The sequence below is a fragment of the Lissotriton vulgaris genome, chromosome 10, assembly GCF_964263255.1.
Source record: "Lissotriton vulgaris chromosome 10, aLisVul1.2, whole genome shotgun sequence".
NCBI lineage: Eukaryota > Metazoa > Chordata > Amphibia > Caudata > Salamandridae > Lissotriton > Lissotriton vulgaris.
The window spans coordinates 321,341,577-321,366,959 of record NC_141698.1 but is presented as its reverse complement, the minus strand read 5'-3'; the positions used below and the strand labels follow the sequence as shown (position 1 = coordinate 321,366,959).

Below are 25,383 nucleotides of genomic sequence, written 5' to 3'. Positions count from 1 at the left end.
TGCAAAGAACAGTAGAGATACTAAAGGAGGCAAGAAAACAAACCACGAGACCATGCTGCGTAGCTAAGTGGAAATGGTACGTCATATTGTGTTCGGAGACCCATACCCTAGATTTCCACCCAGGCAACATTGCAGATATAGCTTACATACTTTTAGACAGTAAGATTAACTACTCAAGCCTCAAGGTGTACTTGGCAGTGATTGTGGCTTGTACTAGCAGAGTGTCATGTAAATGTTTTTTCACATCACTAGTCATTAAAAACATTCCTGTAAGGTTCAAAAAGAATTGTTCCCTGATGGAAAGCTCCAGCGCCAATGTGGAGCCGAAACACAGTTCTAACACAGAGAAGTGTGGCTCACTGGTTAGAGGAGGCAGACCTGGAAGCAGAGGTCAGCCTGGGACCAGGGTTCAATTCCCGGGGTCTTGAGTCCTAAAATGTCCATGGACTCGACAATTCTCACTCTGGTGCCTTCTTGATTCACGGGTTCACACTCTGCGACTCTGGGCAATAGCTTGCTTAATCTCCACAACTGCCCCTTGCGGCGGGATGCCTGGCTTTCACCTTGCGGATACCCTGCCGGGGTTATCTCACAGGGGAATACCAGGACGGGTTCCCTAAGCAAGCGCTTAGAACCCGCTTGGTGATTTGCGCTATATAAATCCCTGTACATTTACATTTACAGCTGATGACAGAACCGTTCAAACCCATGCACAAAGCAGTATTCCTGTACATTACAATAAAGACTACCTTCTTATTAACTAAAACTTTTCTACAGATAGTAAGTGAACTACAGGCATTAACTATTAAAGGACCACACTTGCAATTCCACAAGGACAATATTGTCCTAAGGACCAACCCTCAATTCCTTCCTAAGGTAGTAAGCATATTCCAGGTACATCAAAGCATTCGGCTAGCAGTTACCTTCAAAAACCTAGAAACATGACTAGAAAGAAGCCTTCAAACCCTGGATATAACAAGAGCTTTATTATACTAGCTACAGGAGCACTTGTGACAAAGGGGACAATTGCACATTGGATTGTAGAAGCAATTCAGGTATGCTATTCCTCAGTGGGAAAAACTCTGAACTCCCGGCTAAAACTCATCTGCAACCCTGGCCTTCATGGGCAATGTGCCTATAGACACTATAAGGGCAGCGGCGACATGGGCATCTCCACACACCTTCACCAAGCATTACTGTGTGAATATACAGATGACAAAATAAGTTCAGTTGGTACAAAAAGTACTTCAACACCTGTACACAAGTCTTCATCATCTTACCACAACCATCCCAAGGAAGGGGAAACCACTACATAATCTAATGCCCAGCATTTAAATCCAGAAAAGCATTAATGCGGCAAAACGAAATGGTTACTTACCAGTAGTAGTTTGGTGGATTAACATGTGACCCACCCGTCTCCACTCAGCAGAGGAACGGAAACAGGTGGGAGATAAGATCATGTGAAAGGAAAACAAAGAACTAAAAGACAAGAAGTGAAGACATAATATTTTACTAAGGAAAGAAAAGGGGAAAAAAAGAATGCGAAGATGGCTACAACACACAGGAACTTCCGGGGTGGTGTCTGATGTCACACAAGGGATAGACCTAGCACCAAATAGTGGTTGACGATCTCCAAACGGGAAAAAAAGAGAAACCCAACCACTAGATGGTGGAATATTGCACAGCATGTGATTACAGAAAACTCTTCAAGCTGCAAAACATCTCCTACTGGTAAGTAACCATTTCATTATGGCAGAACGGACCCAAGGCTTTGGGGTTCATGGTTCTGTATATATTTCAATAATCGCATGATACATTAGGCTCTCCCCCGAGCCTGTTAGCAAGGTAAGGAATTTGGGAGTCATCTTCGATGACCGCCTCACTTTTCATCCACATGCTAACCAGATTACCTCCTCAGCCTTCCACAAACTGAGACTCATCAAAAAAATCCTCCCCTTCCTTCCTGACACAGCTGGTAAAACCCTGGTTACTTCCCTTGTATTGTCTACCCTGGATTACTGTAATGCACTATTTTTAAATGCACAAGAAGGAGTCCTAAATAAAATGCAAATAATACAAAATTCAGCTGCTAGGCTCCTGGGAAAAATTCCCAAATATCAATCCGCCTCGGACACCATCAGAGAGTTACACTGGCTATCCATCAGAAACAGAATAAAATTTAAAACTCTCTGTATTGTGTACAAAGCTTTGCATAACCTGGGCCCAGCTTTTCTTGTTCAAAATTTGATCCCTTACTGTCCCTCCAAAATACTACGTTCCTCCAGTCTCATTGATCTTGTGGTTCCCCGTACTAAAACTGTTTCCTGGGGAGACAGAAGATTCCTGGTGTCAGCCCCTAAGTTATGGAATACGTTGCCCCACTCAATTAAAACTAGTCCTTCTCTCTGGCTCTTTCGCAAGCAACTCAAGACCTGGCTTTTTAATCATTAAACTCAGCTCCCCCCTCTCCGGTTAAATATTACAGATATCTTAGCGCCGAGACGCCCATGGGCCATTGTTCGCGCTCTAGAAATATCACTAATAATAATAATCAAAATATTGAGAAATGCGATTTAAAGTAAGCAACACATTGGATTGACTTTGCCATAGGAAGTACCACATGGAAGGTGTTGGAAAAGTGCTGAGATTTATGTGCTGCTTCTTTCAGAAAAGGTAGAAACCGGGATATGCGCATAGAGGAAGGTTAAGGAACTAGGAGATTTTCCTGTATGTATGCAGCTCAATTGCAGGCAAATAAAAAGATGATGTTGTTACTTTAAAGTGAAATGGATAAAAACTTGAAGGAAAGAGCAGTGAGGAGATAAACAAAAGTGGTGGAAAGGAACGGATTGAAAAGGGTTCCGGTGCGCAGAGATTGGAGTACAGAGATTTTTAATTATAGAAAGTAGCTTAGCAAAGCTATTGGATACGTTGATAAAAACAAAAAAGCTTCCATGAGTATGTTTGCTTTTTATGTGCGAGACACGTTTACATTGTGTCATTCCTCTCTCCTTTAGATTCAGGATTCTTTTTCACCTTGGAGTGTAAGCACAGGAATATTTTTTTCTTCTTTAAGCCGTAGTTAGAGGGTTACTCATGATTTTCCCCTAGCCTCTTTCATTTTGGAGTCGGGGAGTGTGTGAAGCCTCTCATTGGGTTTCCAGCAGCTTAGCGTATACATTTAGAGTACTAATGCTCCTGTTGTTCATTACTTTCAAACCTGGGGGCTTTGTATTTAGCTGGAAGGCCAAGAATGTGTCCGTTGTTGTTGTTAAAATCCATTTATGTTCAACAGTGATTTTTGGGAATTTGGACATGAACGTTCTGAATGCCTTCCGATAAACATTGAAGGGGTACTTTGTGTGAGCCAACGATGTGCTCTGACCGCAATTACCATTTACTGAAGGTGGTGTATATGAAACCATTAACTGTTGGATGGAGTCACTGCTGGCCTCCATTGTCTGTCATTTCTTGATGGGACATGAATCGTATATATGGTTCAATGCTGTATGCTGATGGACTGAACTTTGAGTTTGCTTTTAGCTGCACTAGCATGTGAAAGTGGGTCCGCATGAAGGGCTCTCTATACCCACTTTGGCCCTTTAAGGCTAAGCCTTGCTTTTCTACTCACTTAGCACATTGCTATTTTTGTATCAGTTTTTACAAATCTGTGTACTCAAACCTTGCCAAAGCATCAGAAATGCAAAATGCTTTTCATTGGACATACTACCTGCTTGCAAAACAGGTCAGTTTGTGAGCCTCATCTACTGACATTTAAACAAATAAAATGTATTGGTTTGTTTTTAAAACCTCACTCAGATCACCAGCTACAGATCATTACAACAACATTTATTTATTTAAGAAGTCTTGCATAGTACTTCTATCATAAAGGGAAGGAGAGGTGTCAGACCTACCAATAGAGTGTGCAGTTCAATACAATTGATATTCAGTCCTTATTTTCATGTTGCTGGGATTTGTTTTTTGGTCTGGAGGGTATAACAATAAGTGAACATATTATCTCTAGTTGGTTAGATTTTTTTCCTGCTCTCTCCTGACTTCCACATATGTATCCCTTCTACTAGTGTTCACTTGTGGCTATCTTCAGTACTGCAGTCTAAGTTATAGCAAGCTTATTGCATGCAAAACCCATTTAAGGGGTGCAAGTCTAATTTAATTTAGGAATGATTTAGATCTAACATGAGGGGTTGGGCATCTCAAAATGAGATCTCCCCATCCCTGCCTCAGAGGGTTATTATCTTAATGAAGTAAAGTGGCAGCAAAAAATCCACGCTGGTCCCTCCGTTTTAACCTCCATTTCTAAGTGGTTTGCAGTTGAAAGATCTTCGGTTTAATTCCACAAATCCTTCACCCCGCCAGCCCCTTTTCACAATGTTTTCGTATTGGCTGACAAAAGTGGCCTCATTTTCCAAACAAATCTATCTTTACCGGTCTCCCAGGATCACCACATCTTGTGGCAAATCCATGTGTGTTGTCTTGTTAGAAAATGAAGTTTACAAGTGTTTCTATTGGCTCAAAGATATATTACTGCAACTCGTTTTCAGAAGGGCTGCAAAACAAATTGCTGCACGCATTTTCGCCTATCTTCCTTGCACAAGTATGGATGGGATTCTGGTCCAAGATATGGTCATATTAAAATGTCCTAAAGCCTGTATGGTAATACTCCAGAGCATCATTCCAAATAGACTACAGATTCATTGTGCCAGGGATATCCTTTCGGTCTAGTGGCAAGAACCATGACTCCATTTATGAGTGATGGGGACATACTAGACTGATGAGCATTTCGCAGGCAGGCATGTTCTGCAGCGGTGCATTTGCCTTCTAATTTGATCCCAACTCCTCCTGATTATAAAAAAAAATTATGCTATGTTATGACATATGATTCAGAAATTATTAGCCTTCTGGCAAGTGATTTAAGAAATTAGCTTTAGCGACTAAGGAAGCGAGGGTCCTAAGTACATCAGAACTGATATCCTCATTGCTTTGCAGCATGGTAAACATTCAGTCTATTTTCTGGACCGCTGAGCCAGAAAACTAGACTCTAACAGCAGTCTCTCTACTTTAGCATGTTTGATTAAATACAAAATTTGATTTTAGGTACTGTATTCACTGCATAGGATTGAGTGTACAAGAGTTTGTGGAGCTACTCAACAGGGATGTTTCCTATTAAACCAAATTGATTCCAACACAGAATGGGGATTTATTTGCTTATATACAGACACCTTTAATAATAAAGATTAGAATAATGACTTCCTTAGGGCAATCTAGGCTCTAGACAGCCCTTGCTTCAATAAGTGAATCTTTCTGTTTTCTTTCTTTATTTTTGTTTGTTTTGACCTATACATTTTATGCTATAAAGAGGAAACGCAGGTTCTCTTTAGTTTTGTAGTTCTCCCATAGATACTAGAACATGTGTACCCTGTGCCTGCATTTTTTTTGCTTAGAAATAGTCTGTATTACTAGGTGAAATGGCACTTACTGTGAATCTGGCAGATTGTTGCCTTTCTTGCAACAGGTAATCATTCTGAATTGCCTCTTAATGTCGTGGTGGTGTGACAGACACGCAGCTCATGCTTTAGTTCCCACCATTTCATTCAGTAGAGGTTGATTTGTGCACATTTACAAAGTAGATTATGCATCAAACTGACAAAACTGTGGAATGGATGAAATCAAATCATGCATTATTCCCCATCTCTATGTTCCAGTTAGCTTTGAGTTTTGTGGCTTGATAGGAATATTCAAGCACATTAAAATTGCATTATAGAACAATACAGAATCCAACAAGAGTGAACTTTTTTGACGCACCAACAACTCTCCATTACAGTGGATTTCAATTTTGGCTACTTAACGGTTATAATTTTTAAGCCTTCCTTTGCTGCTTTGGGTCCATCTGTGCCTGTAAAGCGTTTCTATTTAATCAGGGCTGGCACCAGATGCTTACAGTCCATTTGTAAGGTCATCTTCATTTCAATAATTTAGATGGCTGTTGTGAAAGCCTTTAGTTCTTTTAAAATTGATGGAACCATGTATAATCTTTTTTTCTGTGACCTTTAAAATTTACCTTTCTTACGATCTGTTTGACTTTCCATTTAAGGGTGTGTATTGGCTACAGGCAGTGAGAACATTAAATTAAAGGTCACCTTCAATGTCTACAAGGCAATATTTCACCCTGGAGTTTAATACACTCAGGAAAACAAAGATAATTTTTTTATACAGATTTTCCTGTCATCAAAATAGTTTTGCCTTCTCCAGATTTACATTAATGTGAACTAAAACTGGGACAGGCTGTTGGTAATCTAGAAGCTGAAGAACAGCTGAATGGTGCTATATTCCAGTTTTGTTCTGATTTGAGATTTGCTAATACTCGTTACTTCTCACACTAGTTTTCCAGCTTTCACTGTCAACTAGTAATTCAGGAAATAGATATTTGAAGAAGTGATAATCATATGGGCAGATGTAGTTGTTTGGCACATTTATTTTAAATGTTTCTTTGGGAAAAAATCTAAATGTGTGAGAAAATGGTGTACCGCTTAATTAAATTATCTTGTATATAAGGATTCCCAATGTTTTCATATAACCAAATAGAGGCACTGTGAGATAGTAGTTATTTTTAAGGGTAATGCATGGTTACGTTGGCATGCTAGCAATCAAAGTCCTATCTACTGGTACCAAAATCAGTAACCAACATGAAATCTAATTGTTTTCCACATTTCTATGGTACATTCTATACTATTATTTTTTGCTTTAGCCTAGACGAAAACCTGAGACTCATCAGACCTATTATATGCAAGAGAATAGTGGAAGAAAAAAATACATCATTTACGTTTTCTACACTTGACACTTTATTTGATCTAGTACTGTTTGATACTCTTATGTAATTTATGTGAAGCATTGAGTATATTTAAGGTTTGCCCACAGTCTATCACCTGAAAAGAAAAATATAACTTTTCTTTAATGCCCTGTATTAAAAATCAATTACAATTCTCTTAACCAGTCTGTTTTGAGCACAGTACTGTAAAATATTTTTTTATATTTGAACAAAACACAATTTGCTAATTTGAGACGCGGATTTGTCTAGATATGTATTGCAATTTATTTTATGCCATTTTTGTATAAAATTTACAGAAACAGTTGCATCCTACGCTTCAAAGGTAATATCCAATTTCTCTAAGGCTGTCTCCTGTCTTTCTCCTTTCTTTTCTGTTCTCTCTCTTGTCTGTTTTTTGCATTTAATACTGTTGTTTTCTTTACAAAAAAAAATCACACTACATTCGAAAGATTTTGATGGTGTGATTTTCCTTGTATATCAATGCGCCAGTATCTTTTTCTGAAGATTGTTTTAAATGTCCTTTCATACAGACCTTTATTGAAATGTATGTATCTAACCATATACTGTATTTTTTGCAGTGTCTCCATTTCCTATGACATTACACTATGAGATTTATTAGCCAATAGGTTTTATTAAATGACTGCTACATGAAGAGAAGGGACATCTGGGCACACTGTGGGCCTGCCGGGCCTCCAGTTTGAACTGAGCATGTCCTGTGGCTCCCTTGGTCTAGAAGCTGCTGGTCACGCAGTCAGGCCATACGTCGCACCCAATTTCCTTTATCTCGGTGCCTTCTGAGCTTGATCTTCAAGCTCTGTTATTACTTTATCAATTTCAAGAACTCCATATGGGAATTTCAATGGGAAATTAACTTTTAATTATTCCCTTAAGCTCCTCCCTGCACCCACTTTTGTAAAGTCTTTACACAAATCTCCACAATTACATTTGGGACATTAGTTTTTGATAAATTGTGTGCACATTAAGAACACAGGCCAAAGCAATACAAATATATATATATATATTTTTTGGTTTGCGTTAAGTACTAATAATACTACCCTGCAATGCCCTCAGCACACTCCATACAGGTACCACTTCAAGTTGGGATTTAGTCTATCCTTAGAGTTAGATGTGAAGTGAAACAAATAGATATGTTATCGATCACTATTTATTATGGTCCTCTAATGTAATCAAGGGCTTTCTGGGGATGTGATGAAAAAGCATGAGGCAAGGAGGTTTGTTATAATAATTTTGACATTACGTTGTTGGACTATAATATGTTATCCATTATTCTTCTACATGTTTATTTTGTTTTAGTAGGGCATAAAAGAAAACTGGAAAATCCTTTCTAATAGTCTGAGTTCACAATTTGAAGTTTTGTAATCTGTTGTTAAATGACTGGAAAAACAAGTGTATTATGCAGCACAAGAGGAGTTTTGCTGAATTCTTTTTTCATTTTCTTTTGAAAGTTCAAGTTTCTAAATTTGGGATCAAACACCCTCTTTTTTCAATTTTCAGCTAATTATGGATTACTGATGAGGTAGTGTCTAGGCTTTGTTTACCTTTGCTGAGTGAACACAGTTCTTGAATAAATAGTTTAGCATTTATTAATTACTCAAGGGCATTGTCATGCTTTGAGACTAATCCATTATTTAGAAGGCAATCTGAAAGAGATAATACAGTCCTAAGCATCCTGCGGTTTAAAATTGGACAGTGAACAAGGTATATCATTATAAAATCAAACCAACTTTCTGTAAAACACTATCTTTAGTTGGATCATAAACTGACAAGTTAAAAATAAATGTTCCCAGTAAAATTGTCAATGGAGGCAAGTTATGGGTGTGATCCTAAGCATAACCGTGCCAGAAACGTGTTCTGTATGTTGAGCTGAACAGCTGAAGCTCTTTCCAGTACACAGTCAATGGTGTCAAACAGAACAGTGGCAATAATAGCAACAATGATATTGCCTGTAACCTTAGGGATATTTTAACGAAAACATAATACAGAAAACACTTTTGCTATTGCAAATGTGACACAAATTTGTAAGGCTAAAATATGTCTTATCGCTAGTGGGTGTTCTTGCAGCAATTTTTGGTGGAGAACGACGCAAATACTATTGCTATGACACTTGCGGAGGAGCGTTATAACTCCCTCTGTATAATTATAACCATTAAAGATATGTTTGCTTAGTTATAACATTATATTGTAAAGAGCTGCAAAGCTCATCTTATAGAAACAGGTTGGCAGTATTTGAAGAAATGACACCACTTCTAAGAATGACCACAAATCCTAAGTATGTGTTAACATTGTATGAACATTTGCAGCTCTGTGGAAAATAAGACTGGATTGCTAGTGCATGTCGCGCCGGTTAAGGCTTTTCATCACTGTTGACATCTAGTAATGGATATTGGTACTGTGCTTATCCTTCTCATATAACAGCAGGCATGTATTAAGTCAGTAGGACTGCAGCTTCATCTCCCAAGAAAACACATTTACAGAGAAGTAGCTATTAACGTTCAGTCTTCGATGTTTAATGCTGCTGAAATACGCCAGCTTCGAGCTATTCCGCCTTCACTTTCTCTCACTACGAAGCTCACAAGAACACAACATTGCTAGAAAAATAAACTATATTATTTGTAATATAATTCTTTGTAATATATTTGCTTGTAAATATGTGACCAGTTAACATTATCACTAGTTATTACTCCGACTTTAAATCCTGCAGTACAAGGCCAATGTTTATACTAATATGATCTAATTAAAAAGGGCGCAGTAACACTGTTACCTTGGAAAAAATAATATAGTGATTGAAAGTCGCAGGATTATGCACCATTACAAGACACCTGTTGACTTTTTTTTATATATTGAACATTAATAGATATTTCTGTAATTGTGTTAAACAGGGTGATGAAATGCTGCAGTCCCATGCTCTTTCAACTGATGTTTCTTTAGTGACGTTCTTCTTTTAGTTTCACACTGAGAGGTTACTGGTCATAATGTCTAATCAGAACATTTTCTAATGTGGTTTTCGCTGAATGCAACACATGCAAGTGGTTATTGAATGACATTCTCGATCTATTTCTTGCTCTTATTCGATCCCTTTGTAAGTTTATATTGAACTTTCCATAGGAAATTCAAGCTCCATATTTTTGCTGTAAATTGGCCATCAGAATTTCTTTTTTTTTTTACTTCTGACTTCTGACTTGAAGTGTTCATTTTCCAACATAACATCAAATTCCTCAAGAGAACACAAATTGTTTAAAAATGTCTGCATCAAGTATCACAAAATTTGCCATATAACCTACTTTGCTCACTACTACAATCCGGTCGCCCTCCACTCAAAAGCAAGCAATATACTGAATAGACCTGACTGCTTAGGACATACTACAACTCACTCAAATCTTGGGGGCAGAATACTAATGCCCAACCTCTGGCTTTTATAAATTGCCAGTCGTGTTCCATCCTAAATGTCCAAAAGCTTTTCATATACGTTTATCAGTCCATCCCATTTGTACCCCCACTTGAAGGTGTATACAAAGAAAGAAAAATGTGTGAGTTGGTCAGAAAGTACCTCACATAAGCATCACCAAGGGAGCTGCTGATAGGTACTCACCAGTTTGCTCATGTTTCTCATCAGTGACTTTCTTACATGTGAAAGAAAAGATCCAGTGTCTTTTGTAAAATGATATTAGGAAGTGAAGAAAAGATACAAAAAAATTTTGAACAGAAAAGTGCTTGTGTCAAACTAGACCCTGTGGTATTGGAAAGCGTACCCACATTTCTCCAAAGTTCAAATGAGTTGTGACTCGCATGCACATGACTATACTTTATTCAATGCTGTGAGCCCACTCAAGTTTAAAAGACGAACTACATGTTACAGACCGCTTTAACCTCTTCGATGCTCATGACGGAACGGTTCCGTCATGAGCGTCGGTTAGCCTGTGCTCATGACGGAACCGTTCCGTCATGAGTCCATAAGCCCAATAGAACGTTCAGCACAGCGCACGAATTTGCGCCGCGCTGATGAGGTTAACATAGGCCAAAATGTTTAATTGCCTTAATTCAGTTACAGCAATTTCATCAGGGATCTGTTTATGCTCGGAGATGGAACAATTTTGTTTCATCTTAGGCAGACAACAATATGGACCCTTTACAAGCCTGATTATCAAACGTCTTCCAGTTTGCACTCTTTCTAGCTCAAAGAGGGTGTGCAGTAGCCACTTTTAAAGGATATTTAGCTGCTTTGTCCACTGTGTGTATCCCCAATTCTCTTTAATTTGATACGGTTCCTTAAAAGGTTGACCAATTTGTACCCTCCAACTCCCTTTGTTATGCCCCTGTGGGACCTAAATCTTTAAGACTGTGGATGGGGTCTTTTTTTGGGGCCCTTTCACAGTTGTCAATTGCCCTTTTTAGCCATAAAGATGGTGTCAATTGGCAAGAATGAGCAGTGAGCTGCAGGCCCCGAGTGCCTGCCCATTTATGACCTTTTTCTCTGATAAGCAGGTGTTAACAACCAGGGCTGCTTTCCTCCCAAAAGTGGATACTCCTTTCCATTGTTACCCTCCCACAGATTAACTCATTATGCTTGCACAGTGTATGCACAATCCATTTGAAACTATGGCCTCATGGAACCCAATGCTACTTCTTGGACCCCTGCTTTCTTTGTTGCCATCATTTCTTTGATACCCATCAAAAAGCAGAGTGGTTCCTTGCACCTTCAAATCTTGAGTGTGCCATCTTCCATCTGACACTGATGCTCACAATCTTCCTTTGTTTGTCCCATTCTTTCAAAAGGTCTTAGCAGACTTTTGCTTCAGTTAGATTTTTCCCTGGTGATTTCTGCACCCTACCAATACCTTGGCTGGCTGTTGGTCAACACTTATATCAGGCCTGCTTTTTTAATGTTATCTGTAAAGGAACAGGGAACTGTGTTCCTATAATAAACCTTGGCCATTCATGGTGGTATTGATACAAGCAAGGTTTGCCACCAGTGGAAAACCTTGTTCAAAATGGACATTTCTAACATCTGTAAACAGTTTACCTTAGCCAAGGTGGCATCAGTTGTCTTCATGTATGCGTCTACGAGAGACCCATTGGGACAATATGGGACACCCACATATAACAATTTAGCCAATAGGTCACTGGATCAACTGCTGCCTTTTCTCCTCCCTTTGTTCTGTCCCTTTATTGTGGAATCTACCAACATTTGAGATAGAGCACAGACCCAGGGCACAAGAGTAGAATAATGTTACTGTGTGGTAACTCTGTTGTGCTCAAAGTTAGTCTTCTTTTATCAATACCCCTTAGTCAGAAACATCTCACTGGAAGGGAACTGGGAAAGGTTCATACTCTCTGAGCACAGGAACAGAGGGAGGTAGTTGGGAAGAGAGATACAGGAAGTGGTATACCATGTATTGTATGCATAGGCTTGTTTAGTACTCTTAACAGAGTTCTTCGGTTTACAACAGCTTTTGGGTGAAGCTGTGGATGCCCACTGTTTTTAGATAGGAAACAACCTATATGCACGAAATAAATGAGTCACCATGAAGTTAACATTATTCTTTTGCATTTACTTAAAAGTTACAATGAGGCTGAAATTGCTTTACTACGAAGAAAACCTTGAATGGTAAGAGCAATAATGTACCTGAAATTTCTATAGAATGAATTGCAACATAAGTGTTTATTTAGGCTTTTCTTTGTAAACTAGTTAATAACTAGGTTGACATAGTCAAAACAAATCCTGCATGAAATGGACTTGGGACAAAACCATTATTCTGTAAGCAGATCATTGAGACCAGCTGGCTGCTGTTTTGATATTAATTAGGAAAAATGAATGTATGCTGAAAAATAATTCTAAAATTGCCATTGTTTAAAAATAAAGCCAATTCAACTTTGTTTATATTTAAAGTAATTATGAAGCAAAATTGTTAATATTTACAAACTTCTGCAATTAGTGATAACATTGATCCACACTTTAATTCTGTAACAACAACAGCAGAAATATTTTAGTAAAAAGAGCCGACTAAAATGTGTTGCAAAGGTGTAAATACAAAATAAAATTGTACCCACTTTCTCAAAATTTGACTTATAAAGTTTTAAGCAAAAGGAAGGTGAAAATTAAGTTTTCATTGTCAATAGAATTCATCATTTTAAGTTGTGCATGTCTGATGTTAAATAAATCTCCTGGGCAGGTGAAATGTGACCTATAAAACCTAGGTACCATTATAACTTCCTTGTAGAATGTTCTAATTTTTTTGTCCTAAACTAACTGAGGAGCTTGTTTAGTTTTGTCTTGTGTTTGTTTCAAATGTCATTTGGGGCTGAGCAGGCCTTCTTTGTGCAGTGTTCTAATTAAAAGCTGAAAAAAATCCAACACATCACTTTTAGATAGGATTTATCTTGCAAGCCTGTTTTGGGTTCAATAGTAGATTTGCATCTTCTGAAAATTTCAGGTTAATATTTCGTCCGTTGGACCGAAACGAGAAACAATTATGTGTTGAAGTTGAAATGAATAATGCTTTAGTGGGCAATGGGTACCTTCACATAGGCACAATAATTACTACGAAACTACAACTTGTTACACACTCATTTAAAACCTCTATGTAAGGTCCCTAAAATATATTGCCAACCATCACAATTCAGTAAAACGTCTTTGAAAATTAAAAGTAGATTAAGAAAAATACAATGTACTTTTGCAGTGTTTTTTGAGGAGTTTGGTTCCAGAACATACATTTATCCTCTTAAGTGCTTCGAACGTTCGGCGGCCGACGGCACCACTACCTCAGGAGTGCTGCCGTCGGCCATTGAACGTTCGAACCTCATAGCTGCAATGGAACGTCCAGCACTGGAGCTGGACGTTCCATAGCCGTTATGAGGTTAATCCTCTTCTTCCATTTGAGAGTTGCCTGTGTAGAACATTTTTTTTCTTTGTGAGAGCTACCTATATTTGAATGGAAATATACATTCAGTCCTTTAACTGTAATTTGAAAACCAGATCTCTGTTTCAACCAATTTGTGTCTTCAAACACACCTAGTTTTACCTGTATTCACAAGATTTTCAATGTTGGCTAAAAAAAAGTATAGGTATTACTTCATAAGAAAGATGTAGCTTTCATAGTCTCACTCAGTAGTGCGCTGTTGTATCTTTGCATGCTCTCACAGATTGGTGTTCTCTTGATAGTTAAGCAGCTGTTCACTTTCGCATTTTGTTTGTTCTCTCTGTTCTGGGTGTCCTGAAGAGTAAATATAGCTTTCTTCCCAACATTGCGGTTAAAGTGGTTGTTTCTCATTGTTGTGTGTATATTAAATGAACCAGATTCCTTTCAAACTACAAATCATAAATGTCTGCCCCCTGTTGTTCCATTTCAGTGGGACTCCAGTGCCTTATTTCTATTATCTGTTCTTGTTTGACCTTTGTTTATTGGACCACTGTAAAATGTGTTTCAATATAAACAGTACCAGTGCCCTAGAACCGTGGCAATCATTTCACAGCACTGGCTTGGTCTGTAGCCTTGGTTGACAGCACAGCTTACCCATGGTTGTTAGTCACATGACCGGGATGGGTGGCACAGAAAGTGTGCTGGTTGATATAGGGGGTGATTATGCTCAAATTATACTGCTGGAGCTCAGCAACGTGGTCCTGTACAACAGTAGTTCCCAATATGATAAATAGGCCCTACACACCTGGGAATTCCAACAACTTTGCCCAGGACTGTATGGTAAGTTCATATTCTCCTTCGTGGGCAAACTGGAATGTAGGGTGGGACGATACTGTGTTTTATGGCCTCAATTCTTAGCTTGGAATTGAGTGAGTTTTGATATATTTTTTTTCATTTGTTTGTGAAGACCTTACATTCAAGTGGGTTGGTCTGCGTAGAAATACCTAGCCTGTGTACGGGAAAATTCTTATTTGGAAAATAACATTATTTGTAATATGTGAAACCTGAAGTAGGAGAATTGTGCGCTGAAATGGACGAATCTTGATTGCCCAATCTGATTTTGGCAAGAGGGCCTTTTATGTAATGCACCCACGCTAGCGATCACTTCTTCTATCAGCTGTGAATAAGTAAGCGCTCCCACTCTAGCATAAAGTACCGGTTCTTCCCTCTTACCAAGTCTTCCCTTTTAAAAACAATTGGCTGATTTGGACTATGCTGTTGAATGGTAATAAACTCTCACCCGGCTTGAACTGTATGTCTGTCCCTCTTCTCCTCTCCTCAGAATATTCTTTGCTCCTCAGTTATTCATTTCTGATATCAAATGAGTAGCTTATCAAGTGCTTATGTGCCAAGCAAAGAACATAAAGTACTGTTCACAAAAAATTACAAAAATTATTATTCCCTCTACAAATGTTAATGCCCAGACTCGCCAAACAGATCAAAATCTTCTGTATGTTTAAAATTCTAACCATGTTGCATCAAGGTTCATGGTTATGCTACTCTTTCAATGTAGTCCCCGGTGGAATAACATTTTTCTTGAAAATAGAATTACTGGCTTGTTTTTCTGATTGGGAGTTAATTAATCTGACCGCAGATTGGTAAATGTCCCATTGTCTAATCATTCTCATTAGTGTGTTACTGATGGGGTTAAAGATAGTGAGCACAGCAAACATGGGTGATGGTTATAATTGCCCTTAATCTGCAAAAAGAATGTGAGTTTTCTGCAGCAATACATTCTTGGTAAGTTCCATTTCTACCTGAAACTTGAATTGAGTAGGGATGCTAAAGAAGCGTTTCTGAACTGCAGTATTTGGAGTGTGTCTATGATTGCATCACATGCTGTATGTAATCCAGCCTCACAAAAGGCATAGCGGTGTTGCATTTGCAAAATAATAAAGCATCACATTCATGCTTACAAGAATTTCTGTTAGTGTGAAATGAAACATCATCCACTTGTCGTTTAAACTTGTTTTTCATGTACAAATCCTCAAATTTAATAAAGGGTTTGCGAAAAATAGCATCCACTGTAGACATGCTTGTGTATCTTTCCACTTAATATTTTTATGATGTCTTATTTCTTATGTACCTGACTCGTACATGTATTAGTTATGTATGCTAAAAAATAATTTTGTGGAAGATTTGTAAGACCTCATCTCTAAAGAGAGATTTAAAAAGTAATGCCGTAACCAATTCTGACCCTGTCTCGCCTAATGATATCCGCTCACTATGAAGATCAGGACACCCAGTATTTGCTCCTGAGTGCAGAGGTAGAAATCGGCTCTATCTAGGAGGGATTAGGCTGATCAGAATGGTGCACTTAAATCTCCAACAACCTGGAGTTGAAGCAGGAGCTGTTTAAAAGAGAGCAGTACGGCACCGTGAAGGGGAGGCGTTGGAGGCAGCCTAATGATCCTCATAGACCGTCCCTATTGCTTTCAACCATTATAGTGGAGATGCATGTTTCTGTTGGTGACAAAACCCATTTCAGATCCTTTGGAGCCTGTGGTTCTCTCCATGCTCTCAATCCTCAATCCCTTCTGTTATTCTGTGACAATGAATGGTCCTTTAGAAATACGATTCTGTATTCCTAATATGTTTTAAGATTTCGGTATCAACCAGCTGATCCCCTGCATTCTCCATATTCTATGTACTATGTTTGTACAGCTAGGGAATCTGCATGCAATAAAACATCATGTACACAGTTAGACTTCAACAGCACATCTAGGCTGTTTTGAGTTTGTGCAAATGTGCTCTGCACACATTACCCTTTTCTTTGATGTTGTCTTGTGTCACCCATTAATACGGTATATAAGACAACTGCACACCCTGTAGGTTCATGCCTACTTTTAAAAGGTATATCAGCTTTCTGTGACTTACCCAAAATGGGTAACCATTTCTGATGAATCTTCTCATTATACAAATTAAACACTTATTTAATTAACTATTACAGCAGAAGGGCAAGTAGAGATATGATTTGTGAGTGTAGGGAGAAGTGTGGCTCACTGGTTAGAGGAGGCAGACCCTGAAGCAGAGGTCAGACCCAGGACCAGGGTTCAATTCCCGACGCGGCAGGGTCTTGAGCTCAAATGTCCATGGACTCGATAATTCTCGCTTCGGTGCCTGACCTAGTCATGGGTTCACACTCTGCAACTCTGGGCATTAAGCTTGCTTAATCTCCACAACGGCCCCCTGCGGCGGGATGCCTGGCTTTCACCTTGGGGATGCCCTGTAGGGGCTATCTCACAGGGAAAAGCCAGGATGGGTTCCCAAGGCAAGCGCGGAGATACCCCTTCGGGGGTCGATTCAGGCACTATATAAGAAACATAATAATAATAATAATAATAGGGGCACACTTCAAATTAAATAATTCCCAAGGCACTACAATTGATTCTCTCACAGTTATAGCAGCAAACTGTTTGGGATTTCAATGGGCTTTTTAAAACGTTTTGCCCACTTTGGTTAGAATATACAAAAACTTGTGAAGAAAATCGCAGCTTACTAAGGACTAAGAATCTATATAATAATTAGAGGAGAAGTGAGGTATAGTGGTGACTCACAGGCTTGCACTGCTGATTGCTTATGTGCTTCATTTTTTTTTCTTGTGGCGATGTAGAGCATGGTGACAGGCACATTTGCATTGTTCTTAGCCTGAAGGTTTCATAATACTGCAGCTTGTGCTTTGCATTTATTTGCAGTCTTTGTAGATTTTATTCAGTTATCTTTGGGATTAACTCAGTGGGCCTTACAGTAGTGTAGCTGGCTACCGGTGAATTTGTCTACTTATTTTTTGCTTTGCTCAGGGCTAGAGAGATACATTTTCGTAGGCCAAAAGTTGAGTGTTTGTTCAGGTGAAAAGGCATACTTGTTGGCGACGTTTTCCTGTTCTTGTGGCTATTTGTTTTCTGGAATTTATCTGTTATGTGCTTACATCACACAGAATAAATCTGCCTTCCATTATGAGGGTGTACAGATAAGTTTTGGTCATAAGTCTGTGATGCGATGATTCTTTTAAAAACTGTCTAATTTGTTTTAATGTCTCGACATCCACTGATAAGGCTTTCAGTGGATCCGTAGATTACGTACAATCTCTACCCTGACAGACTTTAGTTTTGGCATATTCACCAGACCCTTTAATACTTTACTGCACTCAGTATGTAGTATATACCTGTCAAACAACCATGTTTTGCCCCAGAACAAATAGAACATTTGTTATGATTATTAAAATAGTTCATATGCTCCTTGGTGAATGGTCATCACAGTAAGGCTTCACTAAACCTTTCTATTCTGGCATAAGCAAGGCTATCCAGATAAGTGCTCATATTCTGTCACTTTCCACTCAGACTGCTATTCATAAATTGTATCCTCTGAAGAATAAATAGATTCTGTATATGGTATGAACTTTGTATTTACAAGGCAACAGGAAAAACGTATTTCATATCCAAGCTGATAGCGACTCTCCTAGTTGATAGGTCACCTACATGATGAATGCTTTCTGTACAGGAAGTATCATTACACCATGAGGATTTTACTTTTGAATATTTCTAGCAACAAAAAATACCAGTTTTCTGTGTTTACTCAAAGCAAGTTGCTTACAACGCCCTATGTAGCCCTGCTAATCTGCTTCGTTGCGGCATAGTGTTTTGAAATCACGTACACTATAGTACATCGATGTCTTTTCTCAGTGATAAATAGCGTTGGTGAAAGGTCAATTTCAGTTGTAAACAAGGAGTACATTTATGTTTGTGGCATGTGTGGTTATAGATACACATGCTCTGCTATGACCATCTGGTGTTGGGCTTGGATTTTACACATTTTTTAAAGAAGTTAACTTTTAAGTCACAAGGTATGCTGTGACTCCTCCCTTAGTATGGAATGCACATGGATTCCGACTCCATTGTTAGATTGTTTTTCTCAGTCATCAGGTTCAGGCACATACCTATGAGGCTCCTGGACTTAAAGTTTTGTCGTTCATGCTTCCGATCTTGCGGTAGGAACTTCGTGCCACGTCTTGGAGAAAGACTTTTCATCGCCAATGGCTAATGGTACATTAAAACAACATAGGGACATCACACTTTGATCCCTCAACTGTGGGGGCTCAGTCTCTGCGCTCCCTATCCGTTCCAGAGAATGAGAGCTGTGAAGGGTTATGGAACAGACAAGACAGCCTATAAAATGAAGCAACAGTGTCGCTCCAAATACCCTGAGCTGTTGCCCCTGAGGTCTGGAACCTGCGACTGTCCCCGGATCACGGGAACATAGAGTAAGCCTTCTGTTTGGCATTTCACTGTAAAAAGACCCTCTGAGGGATTGACACCTACCACACCACACAGTGACAATCCATTGACTGCATGCCTGACATCTTTGGCAAAATAGCCCTCCTCTGAACTGAGTAAGAAGTGTAGAGAGCCATAGCCTGCCAGCTCATCAGACCAATCCACAAATGATTAAACCCAAAGTGTCCGACCACAAAGAACTTCGACATGAGGAGGTCCCTCCGACTGCTTCCATGGAATCTCGTACCAAATGGACCAAATGTACACCAAGGGTTGGGAGTGTTGATCACCCCTTTCACAAGACTTAGGAGCCATATACCGAGATGACGCATCACCCCTCCAGGGCCGGGCATCTTGTCCATATCCTAAGGCGTTGCCACTTCATTGCCTCCCCAGCCCACTGGCTCCAGTCGGTCCAGGAGGTAAGACTTGTACACAAAGAGGGGCTCAGACAAAGATATTGATCCCCATCGGTCCTTTGACTCCCACAAGTCCAAGCAGCCATCAAGGCCCCCATGGTGCCAAAACCCAGTTCGGCCCAGAAAATATCCTTGCCTTCAAAGCCTGCATCAAAATCTCCTTCTAAAACTCCATGCCCTCTACATTTGCCCCCAAAATGCCATTGGACCTCAAAAATGGTCTGTCCCGAAAACACAGCACGCTGCAGGTTCCCATGACCTCTGAAAGCTGATGCTCAAAACTGCGGGAAAGGTTTGAGAGGAAACCACGCATCTACATTCATCCACAAATAGGCTAAATCGCTCATTTGGTCCCTCAATGCTTCACAACCTAAGCTTTTCAAGGATGCTGCCATTTTCTCTCCTCCCACTTAGATCTGCCTCTGCATCTCCACTGGAAGTTACTCCTTCATCAACTTCCGCTCACTCTCCCCCAGGGTCTTCACATTCCTATTCCTACACATGCTGACCCAGTTCCTTTACCCAGGAGATGGCCTTGGGAGTATTATGATGTGGACTTACCATAGGAAACTGATTTGGCGCCTATGCCCCCTTGATGACACATTTCTTACCACAGGTCAATCAATGGGCTGCACTCTACCATAAGGTAGATATGTATACCATTCCAGAGGAAGAGGATTTCCTCATTGAAACCTTATCATGGTCAGGACGGTCTGTGCAGTTCCTCCCAGTGCTAAAAGGGTATGCTCAAACCATCATCAGACATCTTTTTTGATCCATATAGGGCTTGAGTTGTCATCCTTAGAGTAGAAAAGAAATACAAGCGTTCTCCGTCAGACTATATATATATATATATGTATATATATATATGTATATGTATATGTATATATGTATATGTATATGTATATGTATATATATATGTATATATGTATATATATATATATGTATATGTATATATGTATATATATATATGTATATGTGTATATGTATATGTATATATATGTATATATATGTATATATATATATATATATGAGACCATGTCTCTCTGGACTCTCTTGTGGTGCACACTGCTTGTAAACAGGCCTACGCGCAAGCCACAGGGGATTCTCTTTCACTGGATAAGGAGAGCAAAAGTAGAGATGCTGCAGGGGAACAAATTGACAGTCGGAAATGCCACTCATTGGATGATAGGGCACAATGGAGGAGATTAATGCCCCCTTACAACATCCTAACAAACAGTTCATTAAGAGGGGGGCGTTTAAACCTCTGTAATTCTACGTAGATACTCCTGGCTCTGTATCACTGGTAATAAACTGGAAGTGCAACACTTGTTCAATCTGCCTTTTCATGGGGGAAAACCTTTTTGCTCCACAAATTGGCCAAATATTAGAAAACAGGATACAGAGATTGCCAAGAGCATGGGGGCCCTCCAGACACAATCACCAGGGGTTCTTTCGGAGGCAACCAAACCATGGGTGCAGCAAATGACACTTCTCTAGAAGACACCTGCTTGTATACGTGCCAGCTGCAGTCTTACTTCCACCAAGCAGGCAGAAGGTACTAACGTTGCTCATACTGGGGCAATTCCACTACAGGTAAAGGCAGTCACTCCTTCAAAGGAACTTCTGCCACAAAACAGTGACTTACCCCAAATTTCCCCCGATCACCCAAACCTGTCGATGGAAGACTTCAAGGGTTTCTTCCTCATTGGGAAGAGATCACATCAGACCGCTCGCTGGGTTTTAAGTATAATACAGCACTGCTACCGTTTAGAACTCCTTTCAACCCCACTAAACATTCCACCCTGCTCACACACTAAGCATGAAACTTCTTGTAAAGAGCACCCAATATTAAAATCTGGCACAGCTGGATGGATTGTTACATTTCTCCAAACAGGGCAACCATGGCTTTTCTAGGGAATATTCCCATAACTTACATTTGCAAAGCAGCTACATGTTTAACTCAATACACCTTTACCAAACATTACTGTGTGGATATTCTTGCCCCTCAACAGGCTATAGTTGGTCAAGCAGTATTAAAAATCTGTTTCAGACATCTGCATCATCCACTGACTAACCATGCTTATGTGAGTTCTGCTTTACAGTCTGTGCTGAGCATGTGTATCTACTGCATCACATGCTATGAATGTAATATTTTGCTAACCCAGTAAGTATGTGTTTGTAGCTTGTAGTAGTGTAGATTCACATGCACACACAATCCTATCCAGGGCTAGTGTCTTGTTTGCACATCTCTGTAACATTAATTTAAGACTTTCTTTACATACCACTGGCATGGTTCCTACATTCTCGTTCCCAACCACTTCAAACTTGCACTCACCAACTGTGCGTAAATCAATATAACCATGTAGTCCATGCATATTCCCTTTTAAGGGAGGAGTCACAGTATACCTTGTGACTCGAAAGAACTTCTATGAAAAAAAGCAATTTGTAACATCCAAGCCCAACACTGTACGAGTATTTGCATTTTCAGTTCATGCAATACATGGTGAGATTAGAGCTTAGTCTTTTCACAAAAGATGATGGAACTGTTACTTTAATGTTTACTTCTAGAAAATATTTATTTTATTTGAGTTATGCTAAGCTGCCTTGCTCATCACTGCCTTTCAGCAGAACATAAAGGTAGCCCAATGGAGTGCATTTTTGGCTCGACAACATCTTAATTAACCACATTATACAACCAATTGACACACCTCGCTCAGTAAAGACCATTATCTCTTAATGAGCATCACATTTTTACTTAGAGTACTGAGCTTTTTCATTAAATGCTCTGATACTTAGCATCAATGCACTTATTTTAATACACCTCCAATCACCACACTACATAACACAACCCACACTTCCCCTATCAGCATTCAAAAGGTATCCGGCCAAGAGCCCCCTAGTGGGTTGCAATGCCGGACTGATGAGGAGCATGGCCAAATTATGAAATATGACCCTTTTCAGGGTGTGTGAGGGCACTTGCTCCTATTGGAGCTTTTTCATTTAACTTGGAACATAAGTGTTTTTCCGTCCTCCATTCCCCCTGTTTGGGAGGAACTGAACACCCTTGGTTTTGAACATCTGAATTAACCAACATCTCACATGGCCATAATACCGAGAGCAGACTGGAAAAGTGTCCCTGAATCTCTCCTGTCACTTGGCAAAGTTCTGTTGTCTATTCCTGCCATAGTGATGTGATGTTGCTCCATGGTGCAGCGCTGTATCTAGGTTAAGACGCCAAAATATTTCATTAGTTGAATTGCACATATCCAGTCAGATTCCTTTGCTCTGAGGTAAAGTATGTGAGCTATTGGAACCACATTTTTAGAGCTATAAATCAGAGGGCAGGAGTATTGGGAGTAAATCATAAATCTCCTAATTCAAAATAACCCCACAGCCCCGCTGTCGTAAAAAAAAAACAGCACTGTAAAAAGTGTAACAGGTTTATGCATACTTTATAAAATTAAAGTAAAATACAATGTTATCATTGCCGTGAAACAAAAATGGTGTCCTTCTGGAAAGGGTCAACATATAAAGCACTGAATTTCAGACCAAATATTCATATAGATGCACACTTGATGCTGTTTATCATTGCAAAAGTCTGTATAACGTTCTTTATTCTCAGTACACGGTTGTTGGGAGACAGTTATAACTTTCTGGTCTTAATGTGACATTAAACAATCATTTGCAACTTTGCTACACGTGTTTTAGTTTAAAATAAAATACAAAATGATATGCCTGTTGAAGGCAAGCACCAAAACGCGTAGCCTTGTATGCACTGGTGATATAAATAATATATAAAAAGGAAACCCAGTAGTGCAGCTTTGCTTCCTTTTCCTACTATCCTGCAGTAATCCGTGCTATGGATTAGATACGATGGAGAATATATATATATATATATATATATATATATATATATATCTATATCTCAAATGGATTTTCGGATTGATGTTTGAGACTGTGTGAATTCTTACCTGAAAGTTGCCCGTATTCATTTTCTGATGTAATATGTTGTGACTGCTCCTGTAAACAATTCTAACTTTTTCTCTCTTCATTTTTTTCTTACTATTCTACTTTCAAACATAACCATCATCCATTTTCACCTGAATCTGTGACTTTCATCATTGATGTTTTCACAATCAGAACTACAAGAGCTGCTCCTCATCTCGATAAGTAAGTCTGTTTCTAACTGCTATGAATAGCCTTGTATTAGAATTATTTTCTGTTTTTTTCTTGTGTGCCGTGGCTGTATGTCGTTTTTTACACAGCTGTATCTTCTGTGGGTTTTAGTTACATCAATCCCAATGAAATTATTGTGATATTTGTATGTAAAACACATTCTCTCCTTCACTGAGGCATTCTTGTATCAATAACTTGGTAACCATTTTCATTTGCTGGTCTGAAATTAAAAAAAATACAATAATAGTAAACCACAATAAGGGTACATCACACGCATTCCTTGGTGCCAGAACCTCTCAAAATAACGTGCTCAATTTTTCATTAAAATAATATCTTCAACTTTACAAGTGTACTTCACCAAACATGCGCATTCTTGAGGTTTTGATAGTTGTGTGTCTTTACTGGGAGCAAAGTACCCCATTGTTGCTCTAGGCTCTCTCAGGGTAGCGAACAGAACCCTCCAAGGCCTAATCAGGTCTGGTGATGTGGGCTAGTACCTCCTGCACACTGCTGTGCAACAACGAAACGCATTAAATCCTTGTTGAGTCAATGCTTTTGCCTTCAAAAAAGAAAAGTACCTAATTACACACAACTAAATCCTGTGCGTTAATTTACAAACATTTACAATAGGTAGGTGGAAATACCTTTGACACCATAAGAACCTTTCACATTCCCAGCAAGCCCTGAATTCTATAACCACAAGAATTTCCCCCCCCCAGGGTGTCACCACAATAATAAAGCAACGAAAACCTGTTCGAAACAGCCAGTGCAATGCAATTGAAATCGGTGGAAATGACACAATCGTTCATACTTCTGCTGTGCTGCTACTGCAGCTTTAGGACAAATCAATAGGGGGTCCTCTCACTCCAGAACCTGAAGTGCTTAGATATTCAGAAAAAAATGGGGGCATTAAAGCTGCCCTGGGGGGGCTGCTACAATTTTGGCAGCCCCACAAACATTCCAAAGCCGTTGGTGATGCCTTTGCCCTACCCGGGACATTCCAGTAGAAAGATCTCTACCTTTTCTGCCTTTGCCAAGGGGCTCCCCTGGTGCAGCTGATCAGACCTGTGAACAATAGATTATCAATATTTCCCTTACTGCTTCCTTGCACCTTATTTTGTGAGGGTTACCCTTTTTTTAGGAGTAGTGTGAGGAGGGGGATTCGCAGTGCCTCCACAGCCCCTCCACAGCCCCTACCATCTCCCTGTGCTCAGGGCACCTTTCCTGGATGCTGCGCGGGAGCCATCTTCTGGTTTCTCCCACTTGTTATCTGTGGGCAGGTGCAGTCCTGCTGTATTTGCCTTGCTCCACCAGACATGGAGCACACCACCATACAGAGATTGGCCCTACCCCTTTTGTAGTTGGTCCTAGGAAATGGAACCTCAAGGGACCATCTTGATTGCATCAGGCCCTGAGGGATGGGGTCATTGTGCTTAAGGTAGATCAAAGGGTGGGGGCCCAATGCACACCACCTCTTCAGGAAAAATTAAATCCATAAGTATATGCAGACCCTCTAGAGTTTAGCCCTCCTTCCTCAGGAGAAGTTTTTAAAAGTGGAACAGAGTGATAAACATATCATTTCCCCCAGATCGGACTTTCTTCCTTAATTTATCTGGCCCTGTAGAGATGTGTAGTTTGGCTTTGGTAGGCAAGCTCTAGTCACCAGGTGCATTTCGTCAGTAGCCTAAACATTGCTTTTCTGATTAAATTGATTTTTAATGCTCCTG

The 25,383-nt window shown here is 39.5% G+C and overlaps 1 protein-coding gene and 1 long non-coding RNA gene across 6 annotated transcripts in view; both read left to right on the top strand.

Annotated features, from left to right (window-relative positions):
- The window catches only part of NKTR (natural killer cell triggering receptor), a 492,868-nt gene that overhangs the window by 194,455 nt on the left and 273,030 nt on the right, over positions 1-25,383 (top strand). For 4 of the 5 annotated variants that reach the window (XM_086941096.1, XM_086941095.1, XM_086941094.1 and 1 more), the window contains one exon: positions 23,621-23,650. In XM_086941096.1, coding sequence (XP_086797222.1) covers positions 23,621-23,650 — 30 coding nt within the window. Of the gene's footprint in view, positions 1-12,454; positions 12,474-23,620; positions 23,651-25,383 lie in introns of those variants that run through there. The other variant, XM_086941098.1, reaches the window with a different exon arrangement.
- Positions 15,372-22,896, top strand: LOC147685186 (uncharacterized). The gene is made up of 3 exons (XR_015300682.1): positions 15,372-16,777; positions 17,131-20,333; positions 20,513-22,896. It is a non-coding gene; the product is annotated as an uncharacterized LOC147685186 (long non-coding RNA).